The sequence below is a fragment of the Geotrypetes seraphini genome, chromosome 12 (assembly GCF_902459505.1).
Source record: "Geotrypetes seraphini chromosome 12, aGeoSer1.1, whole genome shotgun sequence".
Lineage (NCBI taxonomy): Eukaryota > Metazoa > Chordata > Amphibia > Gymnophiona > Dermophiidae > Geotrypetes > Geotrypetes seraphini.
Window position 1 is genome coordinate 79,030,153 of NC_047095.1, and position 17,960 is coordinate 79,048,112.

General features: G+C 46.6%; 1 protein-coding gene across 1 annotated transcript in view; it reads left to right on the forward strand.

Annotated features, from left to right (window-relative positions):
• The window catches only part of XPR1 (xenotropic and polytropic retrovirus receptor 1), a 391,618-nt gene that overhangs the window by 267,556 nt on the left and 106,102 nt on the right, over positions 1-17,960 (forward strand). Inside the window, 1 exon segment of the mRNA XM_033916345.1 lies at positions 6,327-6,476. Coding sequence (XP_033772236.1) covers positions 6,327-6,476 — 150 coding nt within the window.

Here is a 17,960-nt window from a genome sequence, read left to right on the forward strand (position 1 = left end):
CCTTTTAGACGTGGTTCAAGCTTGAGCCTACCTTCCTCAGGTGAAAGAAGATGTGCTGATTTGCATCTCCCATCAAGTTCAGCTCAGCAATAGGTCACAGATCAGCAGATGTTGAGGCTGTTAGACAACTTGGCCTCCATAAGGCATGTCATACCCATGGTATACCTCCATGGCAAGGTGCACAAAGGACTAGTTTGCCAATGGTGCAAGGCCACAAGGAATCTGGAGGATGTCATCCATCACCCTAGAGCTAGTACAGTCGCTTCACTGGTGTTTGATTCAAAGCAATTTGACTCTTGGTCTTCCATTCCAAATTCTGCTCCCCCAAAAATTCAACCACAGATGCATCCAACCTGTGTAGGGTGCCAATGTAGATTGACTTCACACTTAGGGACAATAGTCTGCTCAGGAGACCCAGCTCATCAGTCTCTTAGAGATGCAGGCAGTTTGGAATGCTCTAAAGCAGTGGTTATTAAACCTGTCCTGGGGGGACCCCCAGCCAGTCAGGTTTTCAATATATCCCTGATGAATATGCATGAAGCGGATTTGCATTCCTGTCACCTCTATTATATGCAAATCTGCCTCATGTATATTCATTAAGGATATCTTGAAAACCCGACTGGCTAGGATAGGTTTTAGAACCACTGCTCCAAAGGCTATCAGAGATTAGTTGTTAAACCAAAATGTTTTAATCCAAAGACTATCAAGTTGCTATGTACTCTATCAACAAGTAGAAGGGTATGGGTTCCTACCCCTTGTGTCAGGAAATAGTTGGGGTGTGGCAATTGACCTACAACCAAGAAATGGTACCGAGGGCCACATACCTGACAAGAGCAGTCTGGTGGAGAGTGAACAGGGGTGATAACCGCACACTACTCTATCTGCATGGAAGTTACCACCACCCTGGATGCCAATCTCCCTCACTATGCCACTGAGTGTACCCGAATGTAGCTGAACTTGAGCTGCTACTGAAAAAGGTGTGAGCAAAATATCAAATAGATATACAGTACTCCCTCAATATTTGCGGGGGTTCCATTCTAGGAACCCCCGCGAATGTTGAAAACCCGCGAATACGGTTTTTAGCGGGAGAGACAGGAGAGGGCAGCCGGAGAGGCAGGAGAAGGCAGCTGGAGGGCTGGCGAGTGAAGGAAATCACTCACGGTATGCTCTGACCGCCTCTTACTGCACTAAAGTCAGACCTCACCAATCAGGAGCTGCGTGTGACCGTGGAAGCACTGTACCAGGTAAGGATCAGCACAGCAGTACTCAAATTTAGTTAAATGATGGGAGTGGATGAGTAGAAATGGCAAAGATATCTGAATAAAAATGGTCTAAGTCAGTGGTCTCAAATCAAACCCTTTGCAGGGACACATTTTGGATTTGTATGTACTTGGAGGGCTGCAGAAAAATAGTTAATGTCTTATTAAAGAAATGACAATTTTGCATGAGGTAAAACTCTTTATCTATATACAGTGGTGCCTCGCATAACGGCCGCCTCGCACAGCGGACGCTGCGCACAACGAACTTTATGTCGTGATCCGTATAACGTACTTCGTTTCACACAACGAAGTCGCCCGAGCTGCATCCTTCCGGGGTTCCTGCGGGGTTGGATCGCAGCGGGGTTGGTCGAGGGTAGTCTCCTTCTCCTTACCTGCCCTGTCGCAGCACACAGCCGAACGGAAATCTTCCCGATGTCAGCGCTGACATCGGAGGGAGGGCTTAAGCAAAGCCCTCCCTTCCTCCGACGTCAGCGCTGACATCAGGAAGACTTCCGGTCGGCTGTGTGCGGCTGCGGCAGGGCAGGTAGGAAGAAGGCAATGGCGAACGAAAGAGGGGGGAGGGGGCGGTCCGCCCCGAAGAATGTGCACAGCTGGTCAGGTCCCCCGATCGACCGACAACAGGCCCGGCTGACAAACCTCCCTGCCCTGTAGCCGCGAATCTAAATTACCTCTTACAGCAGCTTCAATAATCCAGCTGCTGTAAGAAGGTAATTTAGATTCGCGGCTACAGGACAGGGAGATTTGTCCGACCGGGCCTGTTCTGTTGTCGGTCGGGTGCAAAAGCGCCACAAAGGTGGAGGCAGGGAAGGAGGAAAGGTGGAGTGGAGAAGAAAAGACGCTTAAGGGGGGAGAAGGCCGCTGAAAGCACATGTTGGAGCAGGGGATGAGAGGGAGGGAGAGAAGGGGAAATATTGGACAAGGGCAGAAGGGATGCTAAATCATAGGGTGACAGGCAGAGAGAACAACAGGAAAAAGAGTGGAAGCAATCTTGAACCCTGAGGGTGAGGGCAGAGAGAGGTGGTGAGATGATTGATCATGGGGAGAGGGACAAAAGGGAATAGAGATGGGATAGGAAGATAGTGGAAGTAAAAGGACAGGGAGATGTATGTTTTTAGATGTATCTAAATAAAAATAATAACAAAAAATTTATCTTTTTTATATCATCTTAGCATATTTTATGCTGCAGAACGAATTATTTTTTTTTACATGTATTCCTATGGGAAAACGCGTTTCACATAACGAACGTTTCACATAACAAACTTGCTCCTGGAACCAATTAAGTTCGTTGTGTGAGGCACCACTTGTATATATAAAATCGGAGGTATGTGTGTATGTATGTATGTGTGTGTGTATGTGCCGCGATCACGCAAAAACGGCTTCACCGATTTGAACGAAACTTGGTATGCAGATCCCTCACTACCCGGGATGATATGTTCTGGGGGTCTCGCGGTCCACCTGCACACGTGGGCGGAGCTACAAACAGAAAATCAGATTTCACCCATTCATGTCAATGGAAAAAAATATAAAAAGCTGCCATTCTCACTGTAATTCAAAAACGGCTTGACCGATTTGAACGAAACTTGGTGGGGGTCTCGCAGCCCACCTGCACACGTGGGCGGAGCTACAAACAGAAAATCAGATTTCACCCATTCATGTCAGTGGAAAAAATGTAAAAAGCTGCCATTCTCACAGTAATTCAAAAACGGCTTGACCGATTTGAACGAACCTTGGTATGCAGATCCCGCACTACCTGGGGTGATATGTTCTGGGGGTCTCGCGGCCCACCTGCACACATGGGCGGAGCTACAAACAGAACATCAGATTTCACCCATTCATGTCAATGGAAAAAATGTAAAAAGCTGCCATTCTCACAGTAATTCCAACTACCTGGGGTGATATGTTCTGGGGGTCTCGCGGCCCACCTGCACACGTGGGCGGAGCTACAAACATAAAATCAGATTTCACCCATTCATGTCAATGGAAAAAATGTAAAAAGCTGCCCTTCTCACAGTAATTCCAACTACCTGGGGTGATATGTTCTGGGGGTCTCGCGGCCCACCTACACACATGGGCGGAGCTACAAACAGAACATCAGATTTCACCCATTCATGTCAATGGAAAAAATGTAAAAAGCTGCCATTCTCACAGTAATTCCAACTACCTGGGGTGATATGTTCTGGGGGTCTCGCGGCCCACCTGCACACGTGGGCGGAGCTAAAAACAGAACATCAGATTTCACCCATTCATGTCAATGGAAAAAAAGTAAAAAGCTGCCAATCTCACAGTAATTCAAAAACGGCTTGACCGAGTTGAACGAAACTTGGTATGCAGATCCCTCACTACCTGGGGTGATATGTTCTGGGGGTCTCACGGCCCACCTGCACACGTGGGCGGAGCTACAAACAGAAAATCAGATTTCACCCATTCATGTCAATGGAAAAAAAGTAAAAAGCTGCCAATCTCACAGTAATTCAAAAACGGCTTGACCGAGTTGAACGAAACTTGGTATGCAGATCCCTCACTACCTGGGGTGATATGTTCTGGGGGTCTCGCAGCCCACCTGCACATGTGGGCGGAGCTACAAACAGAAAATCAGTTATCCCAGGACAAGCAGGCAGCATATTCTTAACGTATGGGTGACGTCACCGACGGAGCCCCGGTACGGACCTTTTTAACTAGAAAGTTCTAGTTGGCCGCACCGCGCATGCGCGAGTGCCTTCCCGCCCGACGGAGGAGTGCGTGGTCTCCAGTTTCTTCGTTTCCGCAGAGCGAAGAAGACGCATGTGCTTTCAACGGCCGTTGAAAACTCGATTTTTTTGCCTTCCCGCTCGCGATTTTTGATTCATTTTTGTTTTAATTCTATTGTCTTTCGACTAAATTTCCTAAAAAAAAAAATAAATAAAAAACTCGTGTCTTTTTTCCTTCGTTTTTGCATCCGGCCCCGGCGGGGCCTGTTGTAATCATCCAAGCCTCCGGGTTTGATTTCGCGGAGGCCGTGTTTCCCTTCATGCCCCCTCAACCGGGCTTCAAGAAGTGCCAGCGGTGTGCACGCCCGATCTCTCTCACTGACCCACACAACTGGTGCCTTCAGTGCCTTCAATGTAAACAGCTGCCATTCTCACAGTACATCAAAAACGGCTTGACCTATTTGAACGAAACTTGGTATGCAGATCCCTCACTACCTGGGGTGATATGTTCTGGGGGTCTCTCGGCTCACAACTCTATGTTGCTTGCTCAAGGGTGGGTTCACCCAACAATTTATAAGGTCTTGCTCCTGAGGTGAAACTTAAAATGTTGTTTATAATCACATTTTGCGTTAGTTGTATTGTATTCATTTTGTCAAATATTTCACATTATAATTTGAATATTGTACTTTTTATTAAGCTGTAAAACAATAATTTCATTCACCACTATAAAGTATCTTTATTTGAATCCATTTACAGTGTTATTGCTATAATTAAATACCCATGCAACGCCGGGGCATCAGCTAGTAGTTTATAAATCTTTCCTTTTGGCTAAGTCTTAATAATATTGTAATTTATAGCTAAAGAGACATATGATAAGAAACTGTTTTATTTTACTTTTGTGATTATGATAAACATACCAAGAGCCTCAAAATAATACTTGGCGGGCCGCATGTGGCTCTTGGGTCGTGGGTTTGAGACCATTGGTCTAAGTCAGGGGTGCCCAACGCGTCGATCGCGATCGACCAGTAGCTCAGGAAGGCAACTCAAGTCGATCGCACTCGTGTTGCCGTCCTGATCTACGGGCCGATCAGCCTTCCTCTCCAGTGTTCTCCCTAGGGCCTTTTAGCTGGGCGGTTCGCCCAGCTGTCATCTGCCGCTGCTGAACATTAAAAAAACCCCAAAAAACCGGCTTGGAGATTTCAGCCCGTAGCGAACTTATGCTCCGGGCTCTAACGTGTGCGTGCCGGCTTCTCTTCTCTTCCTTCCGAAACCGGAAGTTATGTCCGGGGGGGGAGGGGAGAAGAGAAGCCGGCACGCACATGTTGAGAGCCCTGAAGCAAGCGTTCGCTACGGGCTAATGCGGGAGACAGGTTAGTGAAGCATTTGTTCTTGTTCCTGCCGGGTCCTGCCTACTTTCTGTTTCCGCAAAGGCAGGACCCGGCAGCATTTCCCCCAATAGGTTGATCACGATCTTGGGCTGATCAGCCTTCCTCTTCCCGACGGCTGAATTGACGTCGGGGAGAGGAATGCTGGTTGGCCGAAGCAGGGAGAGCTTGGGGCCTGTTATTGGTGGCATTTGGGTCCTGGTCCCCGATGGTAATGGCAGTGGCAGTGGCTTGGGGGAGGGCAGGGAGAAAGAAAGAAAAAGGTCAGGCAGGGAGACAGAAGGAAAGAAGAGAAACAGAAAAAAAAGAAAGGGAGGCAGAGAGAAAGAAAGGGCAGGGAAGAGGAAGGAAAAGTTGGGGGAAGGAATGAGGTCTGGAGGAGAGGAAGCATACAGGCTAAAAGAAGGGAAGAAAGATTGTATGCACAGTCAGAAGAAGAAAGTGCAACCAGAGACTCATGAAATCACCAGACAAGGTAGGGAAAATGATTTTATTTTAAATTTAGTGATCAAAATGTGTCTGAATTTATATCTGCTGTCTATATTTTACACTAAGGTCCCCTTTTACTAAACCGCAATAGAGGTTTTTAGCGCAAGGAGCCTATGAGTGTCGAGAGCAGCGCTGGGCATTCAGCGCAGCTCCCTGCGCTAAAAACTGCTATCGTGGTTTAGTAAAAAGGGAGGGGGTATATTTGTCTATTTTTGTATGGTTGTTACTGAGGTGATAGTGCTTAGAGTCATCTGCTTTGACCTCTTTGAAAAACCCTGGAATAGGAATGATGATTAACATTTTCTATGCATACAGTGTGCTTTGTGTTTTTTTTTAATTTTATTGTTGGTAGATCATTTTGACTTGGTCATTTAAAAAGTAGCTCGCAAGCCCAAAAAGTGTGGGCACCCCTGGTCTAAGTGATTTATTATTACCACTTCCAAAAAAATTACTGAGCTTTAATTGTGATTTTTCTCTTTCTGTAGAATTTAAACTTCACAGGATTCCGTAAAATTCTGAAAAAACATGACAAGATTCTGGATACACCACGTGGTGCAGACTGGCGGGTTGCACACGTGGAGGTGGCACCCTTCTACACTTGCAAGAAGATAAATCAGCTAATTTCTGAAACAGAGGTACTGCTGATCCTGGCCTAACTCCCTTCTCTTCCAGGTTCCTTTTGTTTTAACTGCTGTGATTAGACTGGAAAACAGATTTTAGTCAGCTGGCAGTACAAAGACCTGCTCTATTGAGTGATCATCATCTTAATATTCTCATACCATAGAACACCAGAATTGGATAACATTGGTTCTAAGGTAGTCATTAAAACACAAACTCTAAGTCACTCTAGTATGTTTTTTATAACCAGAGGACAAGTTTCTATATGAACCAGAGAAAATCAAGACAAGCCTGAACAGAATAAGTACCGTATTTTCACGCATATAACGCGCGCGTTATACGTGTTTTTACAAACCGTGCATAACCTTGCGTGGTATATGCGTGAGTGTGTTGTACAAAATTTTTTTTACATAGTTTCCCCCTCCCCGACGTCCGATTCACCCCCCCCCCCGCCGCAGGACCACTCGCACCCCCACCCCGAAGGACCGCTCGCACGCACCCGCACCCCCAAGGACCGCTCGCACGCGCTCCCATCCGCACCCGCATCCCCACCCTGAAGGACTGCTCGCACGCACTCCCACCCGCACCCGCACCCCTACCCTGAAGGACCGCTCACACGCACTCCCGCCCTCTTGCCCCAGCCAACCGCGGCACCCCCGACACGATCGGGGCAAGAGGGAGCTCAAGCCCTCTTGCCCCAGCCAACCGCGGCACCCCCGACACGATCGGGGCAAGAGGGAGCTCAAGCCCTCTTGCCCCAGCCAACCGCGTCACCCCCGACACGATCGGGGCAAAAGGGAGCCCAAGCCCTCTTGCCCCGCCGCCTCCCCAACTCCCCGACAATATCGGGCCAGGAGGGAGCCCAAACCCTCCTGGCCACGGCGACCCCCTACCCCCACCCCGCACTACATTACGGGCAGGAGGGATCCCAGGCCCTCCTGCCCTCGACGCAAACCCCCTCCCCCCAACGACCGCCCCCCCAAGAACCTCCGACCGCCCCCTCCAGCCGACCCGCGACCCCCCTGGCCGACCCCCACGACACCCCCACCCCCCTTCCCCGTACCTTTGTGTAGTTGGCCGGACAGACGGGAGCCAAGCCCGCCTGTCCGGCAGGCAGCCAACGACGGAATGAGGCCGGATTGGCCCATCCGTCCCGAAGCTCTGCCTCCTGGTGGGGCCTAAGGCACCTGGGCCAATCAGAATAGACCTGGGAGCCTTAGGTCCCTCCTGGGGGCGGGGCCTGAGGCACATGGGCCCAACCCGTAATGTAGTGCGGGGTGGGGGTAGGGGGTCGCCGTGGCTAGGAGGGTTTGGGCTCCCTCCTGGCCCGATATTGTCGGGGAGATGGGGAGTCGGCGGGACAAGAGGGCTTGGGCTCCCTTTTGCCCCGATCGTGTCGGGGGGGGGGGGGCAAGAGGGCTTGAGCTCCCTCTTGCCCCAATCGTGTCGGGGGTGTGCCGCGGTTGGCTGGGGCAAGAGGGCTTGAGCTCCCTCTTGCCCCGATCGTGTCGGGGGTGCCGCGGTTGGCTGGGGCAAGATCGTGTCGGGGAGTCTGCGGGGCAAGAGGGCTTGACGTTAGAGAAAGGGCGAACCGCTGGAAGAGGAAGCAGCGCAGGCGCAGGGCTCACGGAAGGGCCGGGACCGCCAAGAGAAAGCAGCAGGACACCGGTAGGAGCTTCTACATGATGGGGGGGGGGGGGTCGGGGGGCGGGGGGGGTGCGAGCGGTCCTTCAGGGGGGGGGTGCGGGTGGGAGTGCGTGCGGGCGGTCCTTCGGGGGGGGGGTGTGAGCAGTCCTGCGTTGGGGTGAATCGGACGTCGGGGGGGGGCATCAGGTTTTCAGGGTGGGGACAGGACTTCAAGGGGGAGAGGAGAGTCAGGGCAGGCGAAAGGAGAGTCGGGGTGGCCAGAGGAGAGTCGGGGCGGGCGAAAGGAGAGTCGGACAGCATGCGCGGTATACGGGTGTGCGCGTTATATAAAAATTTCTGTACATAAATTTGTGTTTTCCGCGCGCTATACCCGTGTGCGCGTTTTACACGGGTGCGCGTTATCTACGTGAAAATACGGTAGATGGAAAGTTCTGCTAGAAAGCAGCAATCTAAATATATTAAAAATAAATTGCTGCTCCACACAAATAAGTCAGTATTGCTGGATTAAGATAGTCTGTCAGTTTGGTTTGTTACACTTATAGAAATTATAATATTGCTGCTGCTTAGGAGTAGTAGAAATAATGTGTGAGTGATGTGTAATGGAAAATGAATTGAGAAAAAGAAATAAAGGATGTTTATTTTTATCCCAGAACAAGTAGGCAGCATGTATCCTAGGACAAGCAGGCATCATGTTCTCATATATAGGTGACATCATCCATGGAGCCCGGTATGGACATTGTGAAAAGTGAACTGTCACTTTGTTTTAGGAAATTTTGTGACTACCCGCACCTCGCATGCATGACTGCCTCCCTGCCTGCTGAGGCTCGCAGCACCTCAGTTCTTCGTTTTCATGCCAAATGAAGAAATACAGTTTGGCTGGACTCAGTTTGCCTTCCCACTTCGTGTATTTTTTCTTCATTTCTTTTTCCTTTCTTTTCCCTCATACATTTCAGGGATAATTGAGTTCAATGTTGCTGAAGTAATTTTTCTGTCTATGTCTTGATTGTTGACGGGTTTTAAAAAGGGTAACAAGTGTCAGCCATCTATTTCTGTTGCAGACCCTCATAAATGGTGTTTACAGTGTCTAGGCCCTGGACACAGAATTGAAACTTGTTCTCGCTGTTCAACTTTAAAGTTCCGCTCTTTTAAAGCCCGTTGCGCTCAACATGAGCAGTTGTTTGGCACTGCCATGGATATAGCCAAATCTTCCCAGGCAGCGACATCAAAGACTCCGGCATCGGTTTCGACATCAACATCACAAGAAATTCCAACATCTAGGAAGCCACCTGCTTCCAAACAAGCGTCGCAGGTCTCTACAGCATTGAGTCCTTTGATGCAGACCAAGCAGCAATGCCACTGATCTCCAGTTTCACAGGTTGTCTCTCCTATACAGTGTGCATCCTCATTGAGGCTACCCACTCCGAGACAACCTGGTACTGGCTGTTGAGCCATCAGTACTTGTGCTTGTTTCAAGGAGAAACCTGATGAGTTCTTTCAGAGGGAGCTGTAATATATTCAAATTGCACTGCATGCCGGTGCTAGCATAGACTCCCTCGGTACCGGCCCAGCTTGAGTATAGCATAACAAGGCCTCAAGGTACCGCTGTCAGCTATCCCTTGGAGCATCAAACTCAGGAATCTCCTGTGAGACACAGCCGGTCCCCTTCTAGACGACGTTCAAGACATAGATCTTCACATCGATGTTCTCGCTTGGCTCACTGATGCTTCTCTTCGAAGCATCAATCTTCTACTTCGAAGCACCAATGCTGTTCTTTAGGACTATCAACTTTAAGATATCATCATACCTCATCATGTTGATTTCATGCTTTGAAGCGTAAGGGGGACTCTCATCGGTCCTCCTCTTCATCGTCCTTCCAAAAGTTCCTTCCAAAACTTTCCAAAATCCCATCTTCAACCCTTTCAAACTCTACAGTTCATCGGAGCCCTGCTCGATACCATTCAGCTCAGGACGTTCCTGCCTCAACCAAGACAGGACAACCTAATTCAACTTTGCAATTGAGTATACTATCTTATCCCAAGACAAGCAGGCAGCATAGTCTCAAATGTGGGTGATGTCATCCACGGAGCTTTAAAAGTGCATCACCACTGTAAGAACTTACAGTTCACAAACTGCCTGCACCGCACATACGCAAGTGCCTTCCTGCCGACACAGGCTCCTCAGTTCTTAGTTTTCCGCAGAGCTATAAATTCGTGTCTCTGGGCGTTGTTCAGTTTTTTGCCATTTGCCTTTCCCCCTCACGCATTTTTTTCTTTTATTCTTAACTTATTTTTAAGTTTACTTCTTTAAAAAAAAAAAAAGTAGAGGAACATTTTTTTCTTTGGGGGCTTTTTTTTTATTATTATTATTTATTTATTTATAACTTCATTATTACATACCAAGCAAAAAAAACTTGTACAGAAAGTGAGGTAGTCTGAATACAACTTCATAAAGTGTAAATCATACCTTAATACAATTTACAAAGAGAAATAAAAACTAAGAAAAAAAAATTGACTTACTCGCTCAAGTCCTCAACCTATGATTCCAAAATTACACATAGGCGAAAAGTAAAAAAAAGAAAATACAACAATATAGCAAGATGAATTACAGATAGTGCTGGGGTAGGAGCAACTTCATTAACTATTGAGCACTTTTTTCCTTCATCTAGCCGGGACACTACCAAGAAAGCACTTAATTGTTGAGGTTCAAAGAAAACATATTTGACTGAACGGTGGTAAATAATACACTTGCTGGTCTCAAGAGAAGAAATTCTCTCCGACGCTTTTGAGTTTCTCTTGAAAGATCAAGAAACATTTGAATTTTACATCCAAGAAACTCTTTGTTTGTTTTTAAAGAAGATCCTCAATAACCACATTTTATCAATTGAAAGAGCTACTGTTAATATCATCGTAGATGGTATAGCAATGTCTCTATCAGACGTTTCCAAAATTTCCGAAACATTTAATAATGCTTGATCTGTCAACTTTGTCTGTAATTGGTTCCCTCCTTTATTAGGCAAATAATACACTTGGGAAAAAGGTGGCAGAGTTTCCTCTGGAACTTGTAAAATTTTCACCAGGTATCTCCTAAGCATTTCCCTAGGAGTTACCATAACTTCAGACACCTCCATGCTTTCCTCTTGGTCTCCACACTCTACTGGACTCAGCTGCTGCAGGTCTTGCCATTCCAAAGGCTCTGGCTCTTGACCTTGCCTGGCACTGAGAGTTTTCTCTGCTAGCTTCTCCTGTGCTGCCTCTCTGTGTATGTTTAGTGGAACCACACCCAAACCTGTATGGCTAAGGAACAGGTTTGTGAGCTCTCTGGCTCCCTCTTTGTTCATTTGGTAAACTACCTCTTGGGAACTGCCTGAGCTTTCTAGGTGAGCCTGTGTTACTATCAGGTTCTTGCATAAGAGTGTGTTCTGTGTCATTTTCCTCAAGATTGGCAGCCCTGGCTTCTGAAGTCTGAGGCTATGTTCAAGTGCTTTCCTGCTTTTGAGAAACTTTTTAGCTGAGGTTTAAACGTGATAGGTCCAGCATTAGGGTTGGAAATGTCACAGGGCAGAGAGCAATCTTGCCCTGCTTCTTTCTCATTGCTGTATTTCTACTTACTCAGTACTTTTTTCCAATGTGCTAATGGACTTTCCATTCCACCGCCTGGCACCAGATCCTCTCCCCTTGGGGAATTTCTACTATGGACCTTTTTGAATCTCCTAATGGTCTTGCGTTGCTTCAGTTTTCCTCCACATTGTTTTCCTTATAGCTAGTGGAGGATGATTTTCTTCTAAGTTGCACAAACATGTTCTGGTATGCATTTCTGCTGATGGACAGAAAATTACTCTAGATGTTGTTAGCCCTATCTAAATGCTTACTGCCATGGGTAAAAATCCAACTTGTGGCTTCAACAACTACTTTTTCACACTCTAGTTGTTCTCGCACTTGACTGACACCTAACCACCATCATTCTTCCATCTTTTTGGTGGCCCTGGCAGACTTGTTTTCTTGTTTCTACTTCAAAGATCTTTTTAAAAAAAAAACAAAACCCAAAACATATTTATTTTCCAGTTCACTCAGAACTGAGATCTTCTTTCATAAAACCTTCACGCTCTGAATTCAACAGCCAGAAGGACTTTCCCTTATCCCAGGACAAGCAGGCAGCCTATTCTCATGTATGGGTGACAGCCCTATCCATTCCTTGGTGGCATCGACTGCTTCCATCTCCGGGGCGAAGTCTCCTCGATCTTCGAGACCTGCTTCCAAGCACCATTCTCACCGACGATCGAGGCCTTCCTCGAGGCATACTTCCAGGCATAGCTCTTCTTCCAAAGAGCGTCCTTCTTCAACTAAGCCTCGATCTACACTTTCCAGTTCTACTAGACCATTGACACCTCGATCGAAGTCTCCACTTCCACACATCGAGGACTCAGCAGTTTCGATTGCTTCATCCAAGTCCACCTATTCTTTTGATACCTTTTTTCCTGACGAAGCTTCATCTTCAACTCTGGCTGCCTCGACGACCTCGAGTCCTTCTCGAGGCAAGGCATTGGCAGATCAGCTATCTTTCTCCTCTTTTCTTCATCAGATGGCTGTTGACTTGGACCTTCAATTGGATGCTGGTTCCAAATACTCTGAGTATCTCGAAGTCATGCATCTTCCTCAACCTCCAGCAGAGTCACTTAAGCTTCCTCTTCACAAGCTTTTATCTCAGACTTTACCAGATGCCTGGAGACTCCTTATGCAATTCCAGCTGTTCCAGGCAAATTAGACTCCAGATATAAAACTCTTCATTGCAAAGGATTTGAGAATTCACAGTTATCTCACCAATCCCTACTTGTGGAGTCATCCTTATACTATCGTTCCTCCTGGAAGGCAAAGGAAAACTATGGACAAATTCAGAAGTCGCATCTATCAAAATGCCATGATGTCCTCTAAAGTCCTTAAATACAATTTCCATTTTATCACTTATTTTGAGTTCCTTATTGCTCTTTTGCCTAAATTTCTCAGTTATTTAGATATTCAAAAACATTTTGAATTTCAAGAAGTCATAGCTTCTCTATCACAACTCAGATTATATCTCCTATGATGCCTTTGAGTTGTCTGCCAGGCGGCTGCTTGTTCTGTAGCAATACGCCGCCTTGCCTGGCTTTGTACCATTGATATGGATCCTAATCTTCAGGACCGCTTGGCTAATATTCCTTGTGCAGGCAATGACCTCTTCGACGAATCTATTGAGGCAGCCACCAAGAAATTGTCTGAGCATGAAAAATCCTTTGCTTCTGTTGTCAAACCTAAGCCAAAGCCAGTTCCTGCCAAGCCTGCACACCCTCCTCTTATTTACCAGAAGCGTTTTGCTCCTAGAGCGGCTCCTTACACTCGCCCTCCTCCCAAGAAACAGCAGAATCAGAAGCAACAGAAATCTCAACCTTCTGCTGTACCTAAGGCTACGCAGCCTTTTTGACTGTTTAAAACAGAGCATAACCTCCACCGTTCTGTCTCTGGACTATGTTCACCCTATTGGAGGTCGTCTCCATCATTTTTATCACCGATGGGAGACAATCGCATCCAACCTCTAGATGCTGTCAATCATCAGGAAAGGATACTCTCTTCATTTCACTCAGGTTCCACCAGAGCTTCCTCCAAGAGAATATCCTTCCAATCCATCCCAGACCACCCTTCTTCTTCAGGAAGCTCAAGCTCTGCTTCGCCTCCATGCCATTGAACCAGTTCCTTTGGAACAGCAGAACAGGGGGTTTTACTCCCGTTACTTCCTTGTTCCGAAGAAGACGGGCGATCTGTGGCCCATTCTGGATCTCAGGGCTCTCAACAAATTTTTAGTCTTAAAAAAATTTTGCATGTTATCCCTGGCATCCCTTTATCCCCTCCTAGATCAGAACGACTGGTTATGCTCTCTGGATCTCAATGAGGCTTATACTCATATTCCCATTCATCCGGCCTCCCGCCAATATCTCAGATTTCGGGTGGAGAATCTGCATTATCAATACAGAGTGCTGCACTTTGGCCTGGCTTCATCTCCCAGAGTGTTCACCAAAATGCCTGGTAGTGCTAGCTGCAGCTCTCAGAAACCATGGTCTTCAGGTATTTCCCTACCTAGACGACTGGCTCATCAAAGATTCAACATCTCAAGGGGTTATTGTAACGACCCAATGGACTACGTGGTTCCTACAGAGTTTGGGATTCAAAATCAACTTTCCCAAATTCCAACTTCAGCCCTCTCAGAATCTACAATTCATTGGAGCTGTTCTGGATACTATCCAACTCAGAGCATTCCTTCCACAACAACGTCTGGAAGTCCTCCTTCAACTCTGTCACACAATATCTTCCTGCTCCTCCATATCAGCAAGACACATGATGGTACTCCTGGGTCACATGGCCTTCACAGTACACATAGTCACATGTACTGTGGAGGCCATTTGACCCAGGAGTACCATCATGTGTCTCACTGATATGGAGGAGCAGGAAGACTTCACCTCAGAATTCCTCAGTGGACCCTGGCATTTCAGTGGATGCCTTGAAGGTGATTTTTCTGGTGGCTATGGCCTCGGCGAGGCATGTGTCCGAATTGCAAACTCTGTTTTGCAGGGATCTGTTCTTACGCTTTTCGGAATCGGGGTCTTGATTTGGACGGTTCCTTCATTTCTGCCTAAGGTGGTTTTGCCTTTTCACATCAATCAGGCTCTCTTCCTTCCTGCCTTTAGGGAGGAAGAGTGGGGGTCACGGTTTCTGTCTTTACATTTACTGGATATGCGCAGAGTTCTCTTGCACTATCTTCAGGTTACTAATGACTTTCAGAAGTCGGATCATCTCTTTGTTCTATTTTCAGGGCCTAGGAAGAGCCTGGTGGCCTCGAAAGCCTCAGTAGCTCGGTGCGTCCAAGAGGCTATTTCTTCCGCTTATTTGGTAGCAGGCAAACGGCTACTGGAAGCCCTTCATGCTCACTCAACCAGGGAGATTTGCAGAGTGGCCACATGGTCACCCTCGAACACTTTCTCTAGACATTACCGCTTGGATGTGGCTGAGCAAGCAGAGGCATCTTTCAGGGCTTCAGTCATTGCAAAGGCCGCACTTTAGTCCCACCCAATATGAGTTGCTTTGCTACATCCCACTGGTCTCTAGATTCATCTGCAGCTGGCGCTAAAGAATGTAAAATTATGTCCTACCTGTTAATTTTCTTTCCTTTAGACACAGCAGATGAATCCAGAGCTGCCCCTCCCCCGGGCTAGATTCTGAGGTGACTCCCCTGGCGGGGAGGGGAGAGTGCTAGTGTTGGTGTAGATTGGCTATTGTTATTATTATTGTTCTGGTTCTCTTATGGGAAAGTTTTTTTTGAGCTGCGGCTGCATTGTACCAGATGCTTGGGCAAGAGCAGTACTGATTGGCAAGAGGGAGTTCCATCCAGGTATACTCCTGAAAATCAGGGCTCTATCTCCACCTGTTGGTAGGTATGTGCTATCCCACTGGTCTCTGGATTCATCTGCGTCTAAAGGAAAGAAAATTAACAGGTAGGACATAATTTTATATTCCAGTTTCTTTACTTCCATTTCTAAATCTGTCTGCATGTTCCCTATTATAGAAATATCTGAAATGCTGCAGTTCTATTAGACCTATCCTAGTCAGTGAACCTCTTTTTCCCTAAGTGTGAGCACTTAAAATTTAAGCTTATTGTTTAGTCACTCATAAGGCTTCAGTTGTTTCAGTAGTAATCTTTGATCTTTTCAATGATGACAAAAGCTGTTTTTATAACAGTATATTTTGCTGATGTTGGCACTGATTCATTGCACACACAAAATGCTGAAAATTTATTCTCACAGATGACTGTAAATGTTTTCTATAGCAGGTCTATAAGATGTCATCTGCTAGGTGTTAAACCATTAGTAGTTTTGACTTAGTAGATTCTTAGTTGGGTGTACAGTGTTAAATAACTTTCCCATAGAGACAAAATGGAATAAATTCCTTCATACATCTAGTCCAGTGTTCTTCAACCTTTTTACACCTATGGACCGGCGGAAATAAAATAATTATTTCGTGGACCGGCAAACTAATAAGACTGAAATTTTTAAAAACCCCATTGCCACCCCATCCCCGCGAGCTCGGTCCCGTTAACCATCTGATCCCATCCGCACAAGCCTCAAATAGTTATGATTTTATATTGAACATATTTTATTAAAATATGAACATAAAAACATACAAAATATGAACATAAAAAGAAACAATATTCTGTACAATTGTCATTTTATAAATATAAATAATACAGGGCAAGGATCAACAAAACCTCCGTCTCCCCTCCCCTTCACATATATCCCCTCTACTATCAAGAAAATTGAATAAGCCAAATTATTACAGAATGCTACACAAATATCATGCTAACAGAATACCACAGACACACATGGCAGGAATGGTGTTAGGGGAGTGGAACTAGGGCAACTGCCTCCTGGTCAGAGAGAGCCCTAAGCCAGCTGGAAGCTAAAGACACACTGCCTGGGCTTTGCACTCCCCAGTTATGTCTAACATCAGCTCTAGCAGGATACATATTTTAAATCTGATATATTCTAATCACAAGATAGAAATAAAATTATTTTTTCTACCTTTTGTCGTCTCTGGTTTCTGCTTTCATCTTCTTTTCACTCTCTTCCATCCAGCGTCTGCCCTCTGTCTCTTCAATCCAGCATCTGCCTCTTCCATCCACTGTCTGCCCTCCACCCCTCCATATGGTATCTGCATTCTTTCTATGCCCCTCTCTCCTAATAAACTCATGTTTCGTTCACACATCAGTGCATTGGTCAAAAATTATTTCTTTAAGTTGAGGATGATACGATCACTAGTCCCCCTCCTTGATAAATTCTCCCTTAATACACTAGTTCATTCTCTTGTAATATCTAAATTAGATTATTGCAATTCTTTATTAAAAGGGGCATATTTAAAAGACATAAGGCGTCTTCAACTTATACAAAACACAGCAATAAAGATAATTTCAGGCTCAAAGAAATTTGACCATGTCACACCTTTACTGCAAAAAGCTCACTGGTTGCCAATAACATATAGGATTACATATAAAATAGCCCTTCTAGTCTTCAAAACTATACAGACCAACACTCCGGCATTTATAGATAGGCTTTTGATTCCACATAGCTCATCGAGAGTGGTGCACAGCATCAGGCAAGAGGAGTAGAAGCAGCAAGGGAGAAAAGCAGTTTTAGAAGCAAAAACGAGCAGAGGAGGGAGACAGAGGAGAGCAGGAGGCTAGGGGCTGGGCGAGAGTTAGCTCCGCCCACCCCCACCGCGTCAGAGGAGTCAGCACCCGAACCCCCCATAAAAGGGGGCGGAGCCAACGACGAACGTGGTGCACAGCATCAGGCAAGAGGAGTAGAAGCAGCAAGGGAGAAAAGCAGTTTTAGAAGCAAAAACGAGCAGAGGAGGGAGACAGAGGAGAGCAGGAGGCTAGGGGCTGGGCGAGAGTTAGCTCCGCCCACCCCCACCGCGTCAGAGGAGTCAGCACCTGAACCCCCCATAAAAGGGGGCGGAGCCAACGGCGCACAGCCGTTAGGCGAGCGGCAAAGGCGCTCGCCTTAGCGAGAGCGCCTTTGCAAAGGGCCTCAAGAAGGGCCAAGTCACTACACCCAAGAGCACAGGGAAGGACTGAAAGGTGAGGAAGTGGCAAGCAGCGCAGAAGAGACGAACACACAAGCAGCAGTAAGGTAAGGAAGAGAAAAGACAACACACACAAGAAAGCAGCAAGGCAAGAAGCAGATACAGAAGGAACAACCACACACAAGCAAAAGTTAGGCAAGGTTGTGCAAAGGCACCAGGCACAGAAAGAACAATCACACAAACAAAAGTAAG